The sequence below is a fragment of the Raphanus sativus genome, chromosome 4, assembly GCF_000801105.2.
Source record: "Raphanus sativus cultivar WK10039 chromosome 4, ASM80110v3, whole genome shotgun sequence".
NCBI classification, from domain to species: Eukaryota; Viridiplantae; Streptophyta; class Magnoliopsida; order Brassicales; family Brassicaceae; genus Raphanus; species Raphanus sativus.
Window position 1 is genome coordinate 2,077,925 of NC_079514.1, and position 21,799 is coordinate 2,099,723.

At 36.6% G+C, this 21,799-nt stretch overlaps 1 protein-coding gene and 1 long non-coding RNA gene across 2 annotated transcripts; both read left to right on the plus strand.

Annotated features, from left to right (window-relative positions):
* The first annotated feature begins 4,442 nt into the window (after nt 1–4,442).
* On the plus strand, nt 4,443–7,579 carry LOC130511424 (uncharacterized). The gene is made up of 3 exons (XR_008944900.1): nt 4,443–6,766; nt 6,870–6,941; nt 7,209–7,579. It is a non-coding gene; the product is annotated as an uncharacterized LOC130511424 (long non-coding RNA).
* An 832-nt stretch (nt 7,580–8,411) lies between these two features.
* Nucleotides 8,412–21,709, plus strand: LOC130511873 (U3 small nucleolar RNA-associated protein 20-like). Its single transcript, XM_057009665.1, has 31 exons — nt 8,412–8,540; nt 8,698–8,830; nt 8,993–9,118; nt 9,543–9,745; nt 10,182–10,260; nt 10,350–10,423; nt 10,584–10,690; nt 10,775–10,948; nt 11,214–11,417; nt 11,526–11,724; nt 11,797–11,871; nt 11,954–12,267; nt 12,556–12,742; nt 12,838–13,075; nt 13,227–13,566; nt 13,695–13,875; nt 13,959–14,099; nt 14,211–14,460; nt 14,551–14,979; nt 15,100–15,560; nt 15,640–15,776; nt 15,861–16,042; nt 16,136–16,522; nt 16,747–16,872; nt 17,099–17,164; nt 17,251–18,980; nt 19,063–19,354; nt 19,537–19,761; nt 19,857–20,423; nt 20,523–20,655; nt 20,741–21,709. Exons 2-31 carry the CDS (start codon nt 8,762–8,764, stop codon nt 21,001–21,003), a joined length of 7,959 nt encoding a protein of 2,652 aa, XP_056865645.1. The 5' UTR covers nt 8,412–8,540; nt 8,698–8,761; the 3' UTR covers nt 21,004–21,709.
* The last annotated feature ends 90 nt before the right edge of the window (nt 21,710–21,799 follow it).

The following is a 21,799-nucleotide window of genomic DNA, read 5'->3' on the forward strand; positions in this document are numbered from 1 at the left end:
GGGGTTTATGCAGATCAGTTCTTTTAATCCGTTTTATCATGATCCAGTTTATAATTAATGTCACTGGCTCACTGCCTCTCTTTTTTTTGTGCACCAATGTCATTGCTTCATATACTCCTAAGTATGATGAGTGTATTGATGCGGGTCGATATAACTCCTTTACATTTTGTCTACTTTTTAACTTTATCTTCTCACAATGTAGAACTAATTGATAACATTTTGAAATATAAATAATAAAAGTTAAATTCAGTCAAATAATTTCTAAAATTTGATTGTAGTACAAAGGCGGTCTCGATTATAAAATTAGTGATGGATTGTTTTTATCAATTATGAATGGGGAAAAGTATTACTTGTTTGTTTTTTTTGAAGAACAATATTACTTGTTTGTTGAAGATAAAATATTGTGGAGTAGAAAAGAAGATGTGTCCTGATAATATTAGAAAAAAGGAAGATGAGGTGGGCAGCAAAACTAAAGTAGAAGTTGCATGATTGAGAATTTGAGATGGATGTTTCATGGACCATATTATATTATCTGATTTACATTTTGTTAACAAAGTCTCATTATCCTTTTTAACATGTGATCAATTATACGGAAATTCAAACTAGCTAACTCATGGTTTACTAATGACAGACTTTTACTACTGGCCTTTTTCTTGGTCATTGTAGTAACCTTGAACGATGTTTTGTAAAAACTTTAAAGGATGATAATGTACGTTAACCAAATATGAGTTTCACCTGTCTATAATCTACTGATCTACATATGATAGGATGTGGACACAAAGTCAAGTCGTATTGGGATTTATAACTTACTTTAAGTCGATGTTTTAAGTTGATTGATAACTAATTTGCAAGTAGCTGAATTTGTAAATTGCTTGTAGAGTTTTAGGGAATAAAGGCTAAGTGATGATAGAAAGTTCGGGTTCACCTAAGTTCTTTTTTCCTCTAGAAACTCATGTGGTTTCAAGTTGCAAATTGTAGGAAGGTAAGACTAAGAGATAGATCGGATTTTATGATACATATCAAATGGAGTTTTTTTTTTGGTCGGCCAAATGGAGTTATTTGTTCTGTGGTTGTGCTTCTGTGTAACAATTTGCAACTTGCCGATTTTTTTTTTGTCAATTTATTATTGACATTTTCTTAAATATCTTTGGCTGATCCTTTTGCAAGTTACATTGGTGGGGATGATGCATGTGGGAACTGTGGGACTCGAGAACCTGCAGGCTGCAGTTATATGTTTTAATTTAGTGATAACAGTTCACTAAAACAAGTATGATTTATGTACATAAAACCAAAAAGTTATAATACTTTACATTTCAATTCAATTCTAAAGTGTGTTGTCTACAAGAAGCATCTCGTTTCTTATCCTACTTTCTTCGGCATGAATTATGGGACTAGTGAGACTGGTTCCATAACTGGGCCTCAAGAATATGTATTAACATATCCATATTTGCCCCAAATATTGGTTGGAATCTAATGGGCCTAACAGCCAATTCAGATGCTCTTTAATTGAATCGTTCACGATCTTCATCGTCTCAGATTATAATACTCGAAGAGATTGTCATCGATGCATTCATCAACAAGACCATACAACATAAAATCGACCGAATAACTCATTTCATGAGCCATGGCTATGACTTATGAGCTCTAAATGTTACTTTGTTTCACATACAGTATTATACTATTTTACGTTTGAAGAGAAAATAACTACTATTTTTCATCACTAAAAGGTAACACAATATAGTTGAATATATGGCAGCGTATAGAAACAAGCATGTTATGAGTCTTATGAGTAATGACTTACGAGACACATGTGATACAGGTCGCTAGCTTAGTCCCACCAACAGTATTTCTACTCGCATTATAATCTATATATAGAGATCACAGACATACAAATTGAGAAGTAGTACACCATGTTTGTGAAAGATAAAAGGGGAAATAAAAAACGTGGAGAAATGAGATGTAGATAAGTGTTGACTAAAGCAATGAAATATATACAACATAAAGTGAATTAGCTTTTGAATTTTCATAGGATTTGAACAAGAGATGTCAGTAAATTTTTTTCCCATCATCATCCTTCATTCTTTTTTTTTGAAAAACCATCCTTCATTTTTCTCCAATTTGCGGTTCTTTTTCTTGTTTGTTTGTTTGTCTGTTTTGACTCCTATGTTTTTAACTTCTCTCAGACATATATTAGTATATTACACATAAAGCACAATTAACGCCAAATTTTATCAGGTTCGAAAGAATCCAAGTTACTTATGTTATTGATTCACATCTTAATCAGTAATGTAATTTTAACGGTCAAAACCAAGTATAACGATACACCATGATCCTGATAGTTGTTTTTGTTGGATTGTTCTATTTTGATGTACAAAGTTTGAGAAACTTTGCATCTCATGAAAATGAAGACCCTAATCTGTTTTTCTCCTGAATTCTTAGTACTTAGGTGATACTCTTTGGCCATTTTGATACATGTTTTAAACTTTAAACTTCAATTTTTCCCCTTCGCACTCTTTTGTCATATATTCCATGTTCATCTTTAAAGTAAATACTCACTTCAAACTAATTTGTTGTCCTCTTTCTCGCAGTCACTTCTTAACGTACACTTGGTTGATCATATCTTATCCTCGAAGATTCCTCCTCTCTTTTTATATCATTTAATGTATTTTGTGTGATTCCACTGCATATATTTAATATCTTCAATCGTTATGTTAGACTATGATATATTTTGTTAGACTATGATACAAAAAAAAGACTATGATATATTTTGTTACAATTAATATCAAACCGTTCTGAAACGAAAACATTATAACTTAAAGTCTTAAAAACAAATTAATGATTTGTCAGTCGAATAGGCCAAGAACACCAAATAAGGCTTTGGGTTATCTTGTGATCAGTTTGTATGTGGATTTGTCTCAGTGAAGCTGAGAGAGGAGTACTAAAAGAAAACACGTGGTTGGTGAACAATAATAAACGCCTTCAAATGTCGACAAAGGTACAAACCATATACACAAAACAGAAAGCACAAAAAAGGAAGAGTGTCGAGTGGTGGACATTCAATCTTCTTTAAGCTCCAGATTTAAACTTAAAGACAAACAAAACCAACAGCTCGTTATGTTAGATTAAATATTAATCCAACAAATGGTACAATACAAAAACAACAAATCACTTGCCAAACGCATTGACCAGCCCATATAAATTAACGAACCTTATAACAAATTATCAATATTACTAAATGTTGCTAGTTAAACGGAAAAACATCAAAAACAAAACCTAAAGTGACAGGATCAAATTAAATTTGAAGCGAAAATTATTTATTTTTTTCAACTTCAAACCTTCTAGTTATGGAACATAAATTGTGTGTTTAAAATATTATTATTGTTACACATTTCTAACTTTCTTTAAAATTCAAAGAAAATTCATTTCATGCATTGAAGATTTTTTGATATCAGTAATCTAAGCATTTGGTGTATATTTTTGTTTGATTTTCCTAATAATTCTAACCTTGAAAAGTACTTACACCTAATATTGTATCTTTAGGGTTAAGAATTTAACCGTTTACAATTATAAAATCGAGCTAATTCATGCCGATCTCTTATATTTTATTAGAATGTTAAGAATGTGAAGGTGGTACCATTCCTTATTATTATTTTTGTTTGGGAAGACTATATGTCTATTTATTTGATTAGGTCTTTATTCTTAGGTCATTTTGTTTGGTTTTGCCGTTCGGTGCATCAAATTAGATAATTATTAAGTTTGCTAAGTAAAAAAAAGTTAACCACACCGCTACATTGTACTATGTACTATGTACTGGGCTCATCATAGCTATTATTGTGCAGGTCGACAAAATGATTAACTAAGCTTCGTTATCGAAAGTATATCTTAAGCAGTGGTTAGTACAAGAATTTGTCACTTGATTTGATGGTGCGGTTTCCAATGTTTTCAACTTTTTAAGCACTATACATTCAAAAGAGGGAAAGACTTATGGACAGTCAGGCAGGTGCATAGTAAAAATAGATTTATCTAGTGGTCTGATCTTCCTAAACGTAGAAACAAAATTTGAAGAAAACTATAAAAGAAAAATGCTAGTTGTTTGATCAAAAAAAAGGCTAGTTATTATAAATATATATATATATATAATTATATTTTTAAATTATACTATATAAATTTTCTTAACTCTCACAAAGATTTTATTTTGGGTAATTATCTCAGATATTATTTTTTAAGTTTTTGTCACAAAATAACACTCATATAAATACATATTTACATTTCAATAAAACTTTTTTAGTCATTTTCTTATTTTTGATGCTATTTTTGTGACAAAAATTTGATTTGATGTTATTTTGATATTTTCTCAAATATTTTTGTGGATTTACTATAAAATATTTTAGTTCAAAAATTGAAAATGTTCATATGTAGAGAAAATGGTAATTTGGATTTTCTCAGATTGATGAACAAATTTTCTAAGCTTTCGCCGGCGATGTTACACACGCGCCACCTTTGGAAAAGCTGGTTTAAAATTGAAGACCCCAACTATTTGCAGATTTGACTGACCAGGTGTACTCTGTTATCCACTCACTTTTGAACACGTGTCTGAAACCCTCTTTAAACTCTCTTAACAAAGATTGGACCAAAAACAACAAAAATGGAAAAAAAATTAAAATAAAATTTTAAAGTTGAAACAACAACCATAATCTCCGCTGTATCAAACCCTCTATATCTCCTATCGACCTCTATCTCTTTATATACCGGCTGTGTGGCCGACAGAGGCGGAAAGTTAAAATCACCAAACAGCAAGATTTCTGAGAATTCATTAGGGTTCTGTCGAGTTTTTGTTAGGGTTTGTAGAGATCTGTGAGAATGGGAAGATAACAGGAGTCTTTTTGAACAGAAAGTTTATACGGGTTTATTCAGTGAAGTGGTTAGAAGATAGAGAAGGAGGTGGATTGAGGAATTGCAACAGAGAAAACTGACAGAAGAGAGTGAGCACATGCAGGCACTTTTATGTGTCCATAACTTTGCTTGTGCGTGCTCACTTCTCTTTCTGTCAGATGCCTGAGTTCTAGTTTACTCTCTCTCCCTCACTCCCTCCCTCTCTAATTTCTTGACCTTATCACTTACTCTTATCATCTCTTTTGTCGAGCACTTGGCTGGTGTTGTGGATAAAGACTGATGACCTTTAATTCATTTCGCTATATATGTAGATATTATATGCTTTTTTCCTTTTTCTTTTCTTTCTTTTGTGTTGTTGTTGAAGTCGGTGGGCTTAAGAATGTTTGGAGGATAAAATCTCAGATTTATATATTTGGATTTATGATAAATACAGATTTTAAATGTGTTATGTTTATATATGTATATATGTTGTTTTCTTTCTAGTGAATTTAGGAAAAGCGCGAGTTTTGATGATCATGATCCCCACCGGTACACATTCTTCTCAGAGACTAATTAACTATTTACTGATTGTCTCTTTGTCTTTTTTTCTTGGCTTCAGGTAATCTGAGTTTTTCTTTTTTTGTTTGTTTGTTTAAGTTTCTGCATGTTGAAATTCTCTTATGATCTTAACAGCTAGGAACCTCAGAGTATAAAGCTGTTTTCTTCCTCGCCTCTTCTTTCTTTTCAAACCAGATTTGGTTTTCAGGCTTCACCAGAAGCCATAAGTGATGATATTTGTGATTTATAATCCCTTCTCCAGTCCTATTTGATGTCGACACTGGCTAGTTATGTGCCGTTTTTGTGAGTATATGATTTTTTCTAATGAGTAAGTTTGTATTGAAGCACTGAATCCAGCTGTTAATTTGTTCTTAAACCGTCGTCCATCAAAAATTTCTTCTTTGGTGTTAGGTTTGTACGGATTAATGCTAGTTGGTGCATTAAAGTCCCTAGACCTAATGGTTTTTGTTATATCCCTTCCTGCAGGTTTCTTTCCAACTTTGTTAGGAAAGAGATTTTTTTTTTTTTTTGCTAAAGGGAAAGAGATTTAGTTCCTTGTTTTGCTTTCTTCCAAGTCGAAATTGTTAATTTCTGTTGAAATGATTCATCTTATATGGTACTAAAGGAGCTTAAAAATGTTAGTTTACTGTGAAATCATTTATTCTCTGCTGCCACAGGTGGACAAAACAGTTATTTTTTTTCACTGAGATGATTGGTATTATGAAAGTTTCGGAATGTACAGTATTTCATCTTATGTTTAATCTTGTTGGTTTGATCTTTTGTTATGCTGGTCAATCTTAGTGTTTGTCTTTCCATGTGATGCTTTTATCAGGATCCAGTTCTTTGTAGTTGGAGGCGTAGTTTTGCAGTGATTTTGTTTAGTTCTGCGTTGATTGTAAATGCATTACAATGATTTTAACTTATACGCATGAGTTTGTTTATTTTTTCCCACTCCAGAATATTGACTCTATAGGTCATCTTGCTAAATGCTAATATTGTGTCAGCTATTCAAGCAAGAAGTCCTTGGGTTGTGTTTGATGAAACCAAACTCTCTCTTGCCAGAGTATCATGTTTTCATAACCAGGGATTGAATGTAGAGGCAGGTTCAACCATATCTCTGATATAATGTGTGATGCACCATCTGATATGTTAGGCTGACTTTGTGGTCTTCCTTTTGTTGCATCTCCAGTTAGCTATATAATTAAGATATACTGATTGTTTGATAGGTATACTGTGCTAATTAAGGCATTTATTTGTAAGCTTTTAGGTAACTATAAAGACTATCAATTGTGAGAAAAAGTGTTGTCGATTGCCATGTTTAATCCTTTCTGTACAAGTGAGTGTGCTATAACTGAACAGGATCCTGTAATTTGTCGTCACTATATAAGACCTAAGCAATAGAACAGCCCTATATAAACCTTATTCTGTGGCCTTTGCAGGAGAATGAGATCAAAATCAAGTGGGAAGATAATTCAAGTATATATTTGCAAGGTTGGAAGTGTAGCAATCAGGTAAAATCATTGATCGAAAGTACTAGCCAATTTGACAAGAGATTTATAGCTTAATGGTCATGGAGAAAGTTTGATTTCGTTTTGCATTATGTGTATTTTCATTGTTCAATCACTCATATATCAAATCCATAATTCGGAATTTAAGTGCTTTAAGGTGGTTGATAATACATACGGTTATCTCAATCATGATTAGTGGGTTTGTTGACTTGAAACTGATGATTGACAAGATCATTTAGCTTGTTGGTTATTTGTATTTTACGATCACAGATGCATCAGCCTTCCTTCATCTCCTCTATATGCCTATGCTATAAAGTATAGAGAACAGTTCAGACTTCTGGAGGTGTTAATGGATTTCTTTGCTTTTTCAATCAAGAACTTGGTTCATGTCGATGATATCAAACAGAAGGTGCTTATCGTACTCAATTCAGGATTGAGAAAAAGTGGCTTCTTCTTATTGTAGTTTTTTCTTTGATATTATTTTGGCCCTAGGCCCATAAGCCTAAACCAATTCATGCTATTGTGTGAACTACGTTTTGCATATCAATCATGTTGGATAAAACAAGAGATGTGTCTGGCTCTTGAGTCTTCGCATAAAGATGATACTGCAAATTCTATTTCATGGGAATCCTTTTTCAAAAAAACAGCAATGTGCTCTAATGTGTGTAGAAATGAATCAAACGGCAAAAGACGATATAATAACCTGAGACTGAGATGAATACTTGACGGATCTATCACGAGTTTGTGTTAATCAAATACAACATTTGTGAGTTGCAAAAGTTGCCATTGAAACTGAAAGTTATCTTCTCAAATTTATATAAGCTATGATCAACATGTTAATATAACAATATCAAGCCATAAATATATTAGATCATACCAGTGGCGGTCCCAGCAAAAAAATTCACTGGGTTCAAAGGTGCGCTTGGGGAAGTTTGAACTGAGGTTTAGGGGTTCAGCGTTGGGGTTTCTGACCAACTGCGCTGTGTTTCATTAATGTTTTAGCTTACAAATCACAGATTTTATTACTTTTTGTGGTGCAGTTGAACCCACACCTCTCCATGTGGGTCCGCCCCTGTCATCATACGCGTGTAGTACAAAAAATTTCATGTAAGCAAATACATTTTTTAAACAATACATGGTACAGAAAAGATGATCCATCTCACAATGTTGTTTTTACATTACCAAAAATTTACAAAACGTTGTTAAACTCTCCCTCTTTTTACCTGACATAGCAATTACCACCGGTTTCTTAGTTGAAAGAAAAAAAAATTACCACCGGTTTAATACTCCTATTATCTACGTCGAATTCATTCTTCGACCGGGGAAGACCAGATATAAATCCAGCTAACCGGAATTACATATATCTCGGTTAAGAAAAACCAGAAATATAACTAAACCGTAAAATTCGGTTAAGACAAGCGTGTCGGTTACAAAGTAACCATAATAAACCTAACCGACACACTAAACCAAAACCTCCTCCTCTTTGATTGAGAGAATAAAAGTAAAGCTTAAACCCTTCTCTTCCTCCGCCGCACTCTCTCTTACTCTTCCAAGCTTTTTGCGATTCTTCTCTTCAGACCAATCTGGCTTTCACATCCAAACGTAAGTACACTTTCGCCCTTTTGTTGTCGATTCTCAAAGTACTGTCCTTTTAGTAAGCACAAGTTAAAATAAACACAGATTATTGCTATCGGTTGCCATAGCAGCAGCTTTTACCTTTGTTTCTTCGGGTAATTAATTGTAAAGTTGTGAACTTTAGGGAAGAAAGAATCTTGGAAGCGTAAAAGTTAGCGCGCAGTGCACACACACTCTCTCACCGAATCATGGCGACTCCAGCTGATGCTAGGGCTGTCAAGTCGCTCAACACTTCCGGGGGGCGTAAGAAATTCGTGGTACGTCTTCTTCTCCTTCTGCTTCGGTTTCAAATTAAAGATAAAAAGGACTTTGTTTTGTGTAGTTTGGTATTCATGTTCATACTTGGGCGTAGATGCTATTGTACATGTGTTTTCCTTTTGTGCTCTCTTATACGGGTGGTTTGTTACTTGTGGATGCAGTTCAAGAATCTCGCTCAGAAAGTTAATGAGATTGACATCAGCGGTTTCTTTAAGAGCCTGGAGAAGGTGAAGCCTGAGCCTTCGGAGGGCTCCTCGTTTTTCAGAGACTGCCTCGTAGAATTGAGGGTATGCTTTTGATTTCTTTGCTTAGTTTTATTTTGCATCTGTTACCCGCTAGACGGTTGAAACATGAAAATTAATGCAACTTAGTGGATGCTATGAAGTTGAATTTCAAACGTAGTGGGCTTCTATAGTTAATAAGATATCATAAAGTGATTTCCATTTCTATTATGCTATACAAAGAATTGTGGTACTCTGTTTCCTCCTTAGTCCTTAGTTTGATCTATTAGCATTTAGGGTGATACAGGAAACACTATCTCTGAGTATATTGTTAGTGCCTGACGCAGAAGCTGCAATCTATATGTTGAACTAGCGGGGCTGCTGCCTTTGCTTTGTATATATTCAAGTCTTATTGGGTGCTCCTCGAGCACACTTACGCAGACGTTTGAGTGAGATATTAATTGTGGTTCATTCGGGTGATTGAATGTAGGAACTGAATACAGCAGAAGATTTCATTTCGTTCTACGAAGAGATGTTGCCATTTGTTCAGACTCTACCTTTGGTTATTGAGCAAAAAGAATTGATCTTCACAAAGCTTGTCTCTCGATTACAAATGAATGCAAGATTGTCCCTGGACGCCATTCTCAGGTTGATTGCTGCTTTATCAAGAGATCTATTGGAGGACTTTATCCCGTGAGTCTTTCTTGAACACTTGATTTTTTTTTGTCACTGTCATTGCTGCTGCACCCTTCTACTGTTAGAGAACATTGTAACCATAGTACTCCTTTTATTAATCTTTCTGATAAGCAAACGCTTTTGCAAAGCTGATGAATTGCTTCAAGATGCTTGCAGAGTATTCCTTAATGTCGTAGAACTCTTTAGTTTTGTTATAATCCATTTCCGTGTTATCTAAGGACTGCTTTTTCGCTTTATTGAATGCCTCACATCATCTTAGCACATGTTTTTCCCTTCCTTCTATGCACACAGGTGTCAGAAAGAATTGCAATCTATTGACTGATATTTTGCAGATTGTTTGACCCTATTCTAAGGGTCAAGTTTCGAGCTTCACTTGCAATTTTTGTCTATGTTCTGAGTTCTAATCAATTTATTTTGTAAACTTCTTGACTAGCTTCCTTCCACGGATCGTGAACTCCTTAGTGGCACTCCTAGAAAACGGTGCCAAGAAAGACGCGGATATTATCAAGCAGGTTGTTGGTGTTCTATAACATATTTATTGTACACCCATGACAATATTTATATGTTGGTTTTGCTGAATGGTTGTCCTTTTTATGAGCAGATATTCTCTTCATGGTGCGAGATATTAATGAATCTGCAGAAGTATCTCGTACGCGACATCGAAGGTATTCTCAGGTGAGTAAAACAAATGATTATAATATCATCTAGAACGACTGTTTACTGTGATGGATCTGATGATGCCACGTGGTCTAAATGGTTATAGATTTAATTATTTTGGATCTTCTTCATCTTATAGGTCTTATTTTTGTTTTGTATTTAATTTGCTATTCTGAAGGGATACATTGGACTTGAGGTATCATCCCAAAGACTATATCAGTGAATTAATGTCAGAGTCTATGTCATTTTTGTTGAGGAATGCACGGAATGAGCAACTTGGAAAAGGTGATAACTTGCTTGTCATTTAATTCTTAATGTCTATGTGAGGGACGGTCCAGTTGATTCTTTTTTTTCTTCTAAATATTCCAGGGATCAACAGGATCCTTTCCGAAGTTGCAGATCCAGCTAAACAAGCTGGCGCAGTTGATTTACTTTATTATGCTATGAGAGGAACCTCTGGAAGTCTCCATTCAAAAGCCAAGAGAGTTTTGAGTTATTTGCTGAAAGATTCAACATTATCTTTTTGTGATAACGCTCCTCAAGGCAAGTCCCCATTCGAAAAAGATGTTAAGAGTATTTCATTTAGAAATCTAGTGTGGTTTATTTAGTTTGTTTTTAGTTCTTAGTAAAGAGAGGGGGTGAAATTTAGAGAATGGGAAGTAGCATCCTAGAATTATTTGTGTATCTATTTCTATAAAGGTGGAATGATGGTTTAAGACGTGTCTTCTTCCGTTTAGTCTATGGTTTAGAGCAAATTCTTATCAACATCTTTCATTTTTTTAATAAAAAAATGATGCTACTATTGCAGGCGCTGGTACAGTCGTGGAAGTTGTTAGTTCTACTTTTCAGAGATTATGCGAGGATTTAGAAGGAGACAAATTAAATGTTATGTGGGAGTGCTTGATTCAGGAAATAAACGAATCGATCAAAATCAAAAACGCAGTTCATTTAAGCCGACTGCTGAGTGTGCTTACTGCAGCTGTTAGGATTCAGAAAGGTCTGAAGGTTCATGGTGAGTGATTGAGTGATACTCTTCCTATTAGACTCTCTTTTGGCTGCACATGACAACACATGACAACACAAGCGTGACTGTATTGCCAATATTACTGTTACTGTGCAGATTACCCATCTTTGATTCGACTTGTTGGCCTCATTGTGTCAACTTTTGTGGCTTCCTCTGAGACCATTGTAGAAGGGGATAACTTATCTGCTGTCATTGATGAAGTTCTGCAACTGATGTTATGCACATTAAACAGAGTCCATGATTTGGAAACTGTTGCTTCGCAATGGGCTCTCGTTTTTGCCGTGAAGAGTTCAAGGTACCGTGTACTGTTCATCTGGTTTATATATTCAGTTAATTTTTTTTTTGACATCGATTATGTTTATTTCAGTTTGTTGACGTTTTTGGGGGAGTTGCTGAACAAAGATCATTCGGTTGTGAAAGCCTTTACAAATAATATATTAAGGCACGTCTCACATCATAGTTTTTTTTACTAACTCTTTGATTTTCCTATCTCCATGTCTTAGCAACTATATTCTGTTTTGCAGTGCAATCAACAATATGATTTGGGATTCTTCTGAGGAAGTTATTCCTCTACTACTAACATTTTGCGAGAATCAACAAAAAAGTCACGACAGGGTGAACATCATAGATCAGCCACTTGAGAAAATTCATGAGTTTTTGGAAGAAAATATTAAGAAGGTTCGAAAGAACATAGAGAAGACTGGATTATCTCAAACTGATGATGCCGAGTTGGCTTCCATTTGGGGAGTTGTCAACTGTTATCCATTTTTCAAAGTGGATTCGTCATTGCTTATTTCCTTTAAGGAAACTGTCAGACAGAATTTGACAATGTCTAATGGTAAGTACCACTACATGATTCACTCCTTTTTGCATGTTACTTAATCTTTGTTTTACCCTGTTCTTTTCCTCAAAGATGCCACTCGAATTATGTTGTTGATCGGTGTCATACTATGGTCATACCATTATAGATAATTTTGAATCTCTCATATGCTATCGTCCAGTGTCTTTGCTGTGATATTTCTTTCATCGAAGTCGAACTGTTGTGAATTCGATATTGAGTTGTTTTTGAATGTTATTTTTTTTTTCCTGGAGTCTACTAACATCTTACATATGTGACCTTTTCCAGCAAACACGTCTAGTGTCCCAGAATTGATGTGGCAAAGCTTACTTGGTGCTACGTTGAGTTCATGTCACAAACTGCCGAGGAGAATCAACCACCACGATCTAGAGGAAGCATTGTCTATGGCTAAAGATTACAAGTCATGCTTACAAGTGTTGACCCCCGTGGCCGATTTCTTGGACTCAATGCACAGGTGAGTTTGCTTATTTTGGTAATTATTCAATTACTTCTCAATGTTTGATGACACTGTGATGGTAGGCTCATCCATTTTCCTATATTAAATTGTAGGCTTGCATTAGCTAATGATGACAGGTCTAAGCCGCAACCAGAACTTCAAGAAGAAAAGGCTAAAGAAGCTTTTGGCATATTTTCGGAAAACTTGCGCCACCCAAACAAATGCATCCGTCTTATGACTCTGAAGATTTTGTGCCATTTTGAAACGTTTTCGACCGACTCTTTTGGAGAGCAGCCTCCTAAGAAGAAAATGAAAACTGAGGATATCAAACAATCTTCTCGTAAAAGGAATGTGAGTAGAGTTCATATCCTTTGTTCTGTATTATTAAAGCTACATTTTCCCTTAAGCCGATTCTTTACTAGCAGATGGTATTACATAACTGTTGCCTCTGCACTCAATCATGTTACCACTGGTTTCTTAAAAGTTTCCTTCTAACGACCAGGTTCTTGAGTTATTACGCTCAATCGAAGAGATTGTTCCGACAGTGAATACGGAGGGGGAGTTAATCGGAATGCTTTCTGAAATAAAAGGGCATCTCTCTGCTGGCAGGGTACATGCGGCATATGTGCAGCTATTATTGAATGGGTTGATGGGAATATTTCATATTAGTTACACTAAATTGTGGGTTCCAGCATCTGAGTGTCTTGGTGTTCTTCTGAGGAATCACACAGCAGCTGTGTGGAGTGATTTTGTTAGTTATTTGAACCAGTGCCAACTGAAATTTGAGACACTCGACAATCATAGTGAGATTGCGAACCAAAGCTTGGCAGACAAGCCTACTGGTAGGTTCTCACCCTCTTAAGTAAATATCTATTACATCCGCTCATATATTGAATTAGTTGTCTTTTCCGTTTCAAATAACATTTTTAATATAAGCCTAATGCATATATAATTTCTTTTCAATCTACAGATCTGATAGGCCGTTTCAATTTATTTCTCTCTCCGCCGTCTAATAGCACACTTACTGCAACCGTGGTTACTCAGTTGCTCCAGACCTTACAAAAAGTTCCCAATGTTGCTCAGTCCCATGCTTCTGAGATTCTCCCTCTGTTGCTGAAGTTTCTAGGATACAACACTGAAAATCCTATGAGGTAAACCATGCCTTTATATTTCTTGTTTTTAAGAGTACTTCCATACATCTGTTTTCCTAAATTTTTCTTCTTCTCTGTTGCAGTGTCGGATTATTCAATGCGCAAGTTTGTAAAGGAGAGGATTGGAGGAATGTTGTGAAACAATGGTTGACTTTACTGAAATTGATGAAAAATCCAAAGTCGTTTCAGTTTAGCGAATTTCTAAACAATGTTCTGCAGAATAGGTTGGCGAGACTACTCAATTTGATAATCTTCTGTAATCTTCTTGAGTACATAACTTAACTATTTCATTGACATCTGCATGTGATTTATGTGTTTTGTATTTGTTTTCCCAGATTCCTGGACGATAATGATGCTGAATTACAAACCGTTGTTCTAGAGTGCCTTCTGTTGTGGAACGACTTCTTACTCCCACACCGCGAGCATTTGTTGAAACTTATCAAACCAGAGGAATTGAGAGAAGAACTCACGACCTCGAACATGTCCGTAGACATTGAAGAAGCTCACCGATCCCTTCTTTTCTCTCTTGAAATTCGCATCCTTGCGCCAAAAGTCAGGACATTAAAGAATTTGGCTTCCCGGAAGGTACATATTACTCACTTCTTTTACGCTACTTTCTATGCCAATGCAGTTTTCATTTCGGTCTTAATAAGTTATCTTTGATTTTCTCCTCAGCATACAAGTATAAATCACAGGAAGGCAGTTCTTCGCTTCATAGCTGAGCGGGATGTTAATGACCTTGCCCTCTTTTTTGTATTGTTGATAAAGCCTTTGAACATCATATCAGAGGAAACAATGGACTTGTTCTGGAATTCAGGCAAAACTTCGCTGGAATATTTCCAAAAGGCGAATTTCTTGAAGGATTTCACTGGTGATACTATTTCGACATTGTCCAGGAATCAGAAATCTGGGTTTCTTCATGTCATCCAAGACATCCTTGAAGTCTTTGATGAACTCCGTGTCCGACCTTTTATAGACTTTTTGATGGGATGTGTTGTCCGACTAATGGTAAACTATACTCCAAGTACTAATGAAGAAAGTAGTGACAATGCTGCCTCATCAACCCCAGAGAACAAAGAGAATGTTTCAGTTCATCAAGACCAGGTAAAATGTTTATTGGTTTTTGTTTCCTCTGTTTTCCCTAAAGCTTTATCCACTCAATCCATTTACTTTAGTTTTGGAATTTATTGTCGTCTCTTATATTTTTTTCCGGTTTTTGTGTAGGCTGGCACTGCTTTGAAGCAGTTTAAAGAGTTGAGATCCTTATGTCTGAAAATTATTGCTCATGTTCTTGATAAATACGAGGATTCTGAGCTTGGTTCCGAGTTCTGGGACCTCTTCTTTTCGGCAGTAAATCCGTTAATTAAGAATTTCAAGCAGGAGGGTTCTAGTAGTGAGAAAGCAAGTTCCCTGTTCTCATGCTTCTTGTCAATGAGTAGAAACCGCAATCTCGTGACCCTCTTATGTCGGGAAGAGTCTCTCATTCCAGACATTTGTTCGATTCTGACAGTCACCACGGCTTCAGACGCTATAAAGTCGTCTGCACTGAAGTTCATAGAGAATATGCTTTGTCTTGACAGTGAGTTGCACGAGGATGACAGTATGATCAAAGGCTTCTTAGATCCGTACATAGAAACACTGTTCAGCAGCTTGCATTCTCTTTTCATTGGGGATATTAACAAAAGGTCAGGACTCTTGTACGTCTTTCAGGTTATTTCCTCTTATTTCTATTTTTTTTTCCTTAAAATTGTTACTTATGTCCAGGAAATCAGTCAAATATCATGGGGAAAGAGAGATTAGGATTCTTAAATTGTTGTCAAAGCACATGAGAGATCAGTCTTGTGTTATGAAGTATCTGGACGTCTTACTTTCTTTCTTGGATAAAAATGTGAAAAATTCTGGTATGGATACTCTCACTGATTTTTTTTTTGGATAAGAAATGTAATATCATGTCTCTTGTATGTGACTGTCTTATTACTTTACAGATATCCGTCGTGAGGCTTTGCTAGCCATTCGGGACATCGTATCATTGCTTGGGACTGAGAGTACCACCAAAATTATAAACAAAATCTCTCCTCTACTTGTTGACGCTGATGTTGACGTTAGATTCTGCATTTGTGATCTTCTTGAGTCTCTTGCTAAAATCGACTTTTCTCTGGATGATGTGGTAAGTGGCATATCTCTGTTAGAGGCTGAGTCATTAATTACTCTTTCTTTTGCTTTTACAATTGTAACTAAACAATTGGTTCCCAACCTACAGGCAAAGCGCATCCGAGATATGAATGCCATCTCAGCCATGGAAGTTGATGACCTTGACTATGAAAGGATAGTTAATTCTTATGTGGAGATTGACGCGGATTTCTTTACTAAATCCTCGAAGCAGCACACGATGATCATACTGTCACAGAGTTTATACAACTTATCATCGGAGTCAATTATGTTAAGGGGAAGCGCACATAAGCTCTTGTCATCTTTCATTGATTTCTCGGCCTCAATACTCTGCCAAGAGGCTTCAGCTCACTCTGGCGTTGCCAAAGAGGTCAAAATAGCTGATGCAAGCTGGACAGGAAAGCATACACTGTCCATTGTAGATTTTATCTTGAAACACATTACTGATGCAGTAAGCAAAGGAGGCAATATAGTAAAGGTACATTAACCCTTCTAAATTATGTTGACAATGCTCAGAATGAAGAAAATGAAAATTTCACTGTACAGTTATCAAAGTTATGGTGTTGCTTATGGTTAGCATACTATTATGCTTCTGCTTTAGAGATAATTCAGTATATTAAACTGTGCTTATAGTTGTAAAATGGATACTTGTGGCCCATGGCTCTCTTCTTTGCACTGAAACGATTTTTTTTTCTGTCACAGGAATGGATTCTTTTGATACGTGAAATGGTGACAAAACTCCCAGATGCCGGAAATCTTGGTGCATTTAGACCTTTATGCTCTGAAGATGACAATATTGATTTTTTTAAATCCATAGTTCACATTCAGGTAAGTTATTTCATCATATGATTCATTGAGTCCACATTTTATTCTTGCTGTTCGTGAGAATCTAAGTATATATGATAGACAGGAACCTATCCCGCTTCATATTTTGTGTTATTTTCCTTCTCTCTTAAAAATCAATTTGATTGGGTTGTCGAGACCATATTAAACAAATAATACATGATGGTAGTAGACATCTTAGATGATTGATTTTCCTTTCAACTTCTCGCAGTCACACCGTAGAGCAAAGGCGATTTCACGTTTCGCAAAAGTGGTCGGAGATAGCAGCCTGCCTGAGGTACTTTCTCTTTTGATTTTCTTACAATTTCTAAATGCAACTGTTGTACTTTCTTGAAACTTACGACCAAATGTTGGGGGTTGCAGGGAGTCGTGAGAAAACTTTTTGTGGCTGTCTTTTTCCACATGTTGCTCGATGGACAAGATGAAAAAGAAAATAATGTCCGTAATGCATGCACAGAGGCCCTTGCATCTGTATCTGCACATATGAGTTGGAAGTCGTACTATGCTCTATTGAATCGGTGTTTCCGTGAGATGCACAATCATACCAAAAAGGGAAAGCTTCTGCTGCGGCTTATCTGCTTGATTTTGGGTAAATTTCATTTTAAAGAAGATGGTGGTTACAGGCAGGAGGAGATTGATGAGATTCACAAATGCCTTCGAACTGTTTTTGGAAAGATGCAGAAGTTGATGGATTCTGATTCTGACAATGTTAATGTTAACAGCAGTGTGGCTGCACTTAAGGTTCTAAAGCTGCTCCCCAAAGACGTAATGGACGATTATCTGTCCCCTATAATTAAGAGGATTACAACTTTTACGAAGAACCGGTTGGAGAGCACACGTGATGAAGCCAGATCTGCTCTGGTTGCTTGTTTGAAGGAATTGGGGCTTGAGTACTTGCAGGTTGTCATCAAAAGTTTACGTGATATCCTGAAACGAGGATCTGAGTTGCACGTGCTGGGATACACTGTCCATTCTATCTTATCGAAGTGCTTGTCCAAACCTACGTGCGGGAAGTTGGATCATTGCTTGGATGATCTCCTGGCCGTGGTTGAAACCGACATTTTTGGAGTGGTTGCTGAACAGAAAGATGTGGATAACTTCAAATACAAAATGAAAGAGACACGAAACCGCATGTCATTCGAGACTCTGAAGTTGATTTCTGAAAATGTAACGTTCAGAGAACATGCATTGAAATTACTGTCTCCGGTCACTGCTCAGCTGCGGCGGCATCTAACTCCAAAGATAAAACCAGATCTGGTGAAGATGTTACAACACATCGCAGTTGGTATTGAAGGCAATCCATCTGTTGACCAGTTAGATCTTTTTGTTTTTATATATGGCCGTGTTGATGATGGTATTAACAACAGGAATGGTCTTGGAGATCATGGGTCTTCTCCACCTTCCAAAAAGAAGAGGAAATCAAGAGATGTACAAGAGACTGTTGGGTCTATTTCTGGTGCTAGGTCTTGTTCAGATCTTATAACAGTGTTTGCTCTGAACTTACTGCAAAATAGACTGAAGAATATTAAACTCCACAACACTGATAAAGAGCTGCTAGGGAAGTTAGATTCGTTTGTCAAACTACTTACTGAATGTTTGCATTCTAAGTATGAAGATATTGTGTCATCAGCCCTTAGATGTTTCACTTCATTAATATGGTTTCCACTGCCTTCCCTCATTTCTGGAGCAGATGAGTTGAAAACAGCATTGCTAACAATTGCTCAGTCTGCAGTGAATTCCAGCAGTTCTCTTGTGCAGTCATGCCTTAAGCTTTTAACAACGCTCCTCGGTAATAAAAACATAACTTTGTCACAGGAGCAGTTAAAGTTGGTGATTCAGTTCCCCATGTTTGTTGATCTGGAGTCCGATCCATCCTTTGTTAACCTTTCACTCCTCAAGGCCATTGTGAAACGAAACCTTGTGGTTCCAGAGATTTATGACATTGCACTTCAGGTTTCAGAGTTGTTGGTAAAAAGCCAGCTGGACTCAATCCAAAAGAAATGCAAAGAGATACTGTTACAGTTTTTAATCCACTACGCACTTTCTGAGAAACGTTTACAGCAACATTTGGAATTCCTGCTGCAAAATCTGAGGTATGTGTATGCACTAGCAATGAGTTGAATTTTTTTTATTCTTCATTTTTTTTCCAGTACTAAAATTGAATTTGTCTCCCAGGTATGAACATTCAACTGGAAGGGAAGCAGTCCTGGACATGCTTTATGCTCTTATCTTGAAATTCTCAGCAAAGGATCTCGGCAAGAAGTCATTTCTGGACCAACAGTCGGAAACAATGCTCGTTAAGCTTGCTCTGTGTTTGCCCACCGATACTGATCAAAAAGTGCTGTCCCGGATCGGTTCTGTGATAAAACTTCTGATAAGTAGCATCAGTGAAGGTCAAGTTGGTTCCATTATCTCTGTTTGTCTGTGTTGGTATAAGCAGCAGAGGCTACAGGCTGTCGCAGCGCAGGTATGCTACATGTTCTTATTTGAACTCGTTTCCTGGCAATACATAAATTTCACTAGCTTCTTTCGAATACATACATGGCTGTAGCATTTTTCATTAAGCTTGATTTCTTCACATTGGCATGTAGGCATCTTCTGTGATATGTCCATTGCTTCTTATGGAATTTTAACTTGGATTCCATGCAGGTGTTGGGATTTATAATTGACTCTAAGAAGAAATCATTTGGGAAGCATATCAAAAATACGTTGGAGGATGCCAAAGTGATAATGGAGTCTGCTCTCAGTGCTTCCAGCATGCATACTGTTGAGGAAGGCGTTATTCCCTTCTGGAAGGAAGCATACTACTCCCTGGTTATGATAGAGAAGATGGTCCGGGAATTTCCTAAGTTAGAAATTGAAAAAGATTTAGAGGTAACCACTCAGTTTTAACAGTTTAAATCACAGCTCTAAACTTAGTTGTGACTTATTCTTATTGGAGCTCATTTTTTTCTGACACCATTTTTCAGGATATTTGGAAAGTGGAATTTTTTCAGGATATTTGGAAAATGGTATTTAAGTTCTTGTTGCACCCACACACATGGTTAAGAAGTATATCCTGCCGGCTACTGAATTATTATTTCAAGGCATTGGCTGGGAGGAAAAGAGCAGAATCATCTCAGATAGTGGTATCTGATTCTCTTCTTGAGAACCCAAGTAGCTTGTTCTCGGTAACTGTTTCTCTTTGCTCCCAGTTAAAGGATCTACCCACCATAGGGGATGTCAACGTCGATCTCTTCGTTGAAAATATAGCTTTTGCGGTCTCGAGTCTTCATTCCCTGATTGGACATTCTGTTCAAGCAACAGACAACGGGTTCTGGTCGAGTCTTGGCGAGGATGAGCAAGTGGAGTTCCTAAAAGCCTTTGAAGTGCTTGATTCAGGGAAAGGAAGGTCTACTTTTCTGTCTCTTACCTCAGGCAAACGTACCGAGAACGGCGAGGAGGATGGTGATGCTGCGAGTGGTGTGAGGAATGTATTGATCGGAAGCTTGCTCAAGAGACTGGGGAAGCTTGCTCTTGATACGGAGTCTGTTCAGGTTTTTTGCTTGTTCGCTCTTCTGATCAAAAAAAACCCTCAAGGCTTTTGCACTTTAGAAAATTAACTAAACTGTTTTATGTTTGCTTGGGATATGCAGATGAAGATTGTGTTCAACGTCTACAAAGCATTCACCTCACAACTGAGTCAAGAAGAATGTCGTTTATATGCCTACAAGATTCTGTTTCCACTATACAAAGTCTGCGAAGGTTTCACAGGAAAGATCATCTCAGGTATTATAGGCTTTTGCGTCTTCCCTCTTGATAGTACATTGTTTCTCTGTCACAAATGTAACCAAGAGTTCATATGTTGTACCAGATGAGTCTAAACAACTAGCGGAAGAGGTACGCGACAGAATAAGAGACAATACCTTGGGCAACCAACTCTTTGTGGAGGTTTACAGCGAGATAAGGAAGAGTTTGAGGAACAAGAGGGAGAAGAGAAAGCGAGAAGAAAAGACAATGGCAGTGGTGAATCCGGAGAGAAACGCAAAGAGGAAACTGAGGTTAGCTTCGAAGAATAAAGCCAACAAGAGGAGGAGGATGACGAGCATGAAGTTATCTCGATGGGCAAGCTCTTGAGTCCACCACTCTTCTAACTCTAGTGAAATTTTCAAGTATTCATGATACTATCTTATCTTTAGAAGACGCGACTTAAAACCACTTCATATCATTGTGTAAGATTTTGTTACTCCAAAACATTTTTGATATCCAAGTTTTGAATTAATAGTTTTCATCTTTGTTTGTCTTAATGACGAAAGTACCGTTTGACGGTTTGAGGCAATCATCTGAGGGTAAAACAGTAAATTGCATAATAACTGATAGTACTAGTATAAATATGTATCCTTCTTATAAAGGAGGAACCTTTAGGGTTTAGGGTTTGATTCACGCTCTCATTAGTTTAAGTATGAGGCGCTCGGCTCTCGTAGGGTTTTCGACACGGCGGCCGATAATATTCGCGTCGCCGTCGTTACCTTGCGGTGGAAGCGGATGCCGATGATTTCAAATGTTTATTTGATGAGCCGCTTGAAAAAGACGGTGATGAATCATTCAATCATCTTCCTCCTCCATCTTCTTTGCTTACCACCAACTACGCTTTCTTTCTTTCTTCTTCTTGTTCTTCTTCTTCTTACTCTTTGGAGACTATGATGATTCTTAAGAAGTCATTAGACCAGACGTTGTGGAGGGTAAATACTCTCTCTCAAATGGCGGGGCTTTAATAGCAGCCATTGAGTTAAAAGAGTTTTTATCCTCTGATTCTGTCTGAGAAAAGGCGAATCTGAGTCCTTCCCTGTTGCATGCAAAGTTCTGTTTTTTTTTTTAAATCAAAAACCTTGATTGCTTAGATGCATCATTGTTTTATAGAATCCAAGTTTTG

Coding starts and splice junctions, on each gene's coding strand:
- LOC130511873 (XM_057009665.1), top strand. CDS start 8,762: ATGGCGACTCCAGCTGATGCTAGGGCTGTCAAGTCGCTCAACACTTCC. Junction 8,831..8,992: donor GGGGGCGTAAGAAATTCGTG/GTACGTCTTCTT, acceptor TTGTGGATGCAG/TTCAAGAATCTCGCTCAGAA. Junction 10,261..10,349: donor ACGCGGATATTATCAAGCAG/GTTGTTGGTGTT, acceptor TTTTATGAGCAG/ATATTCTCTTCATGGTGCGA.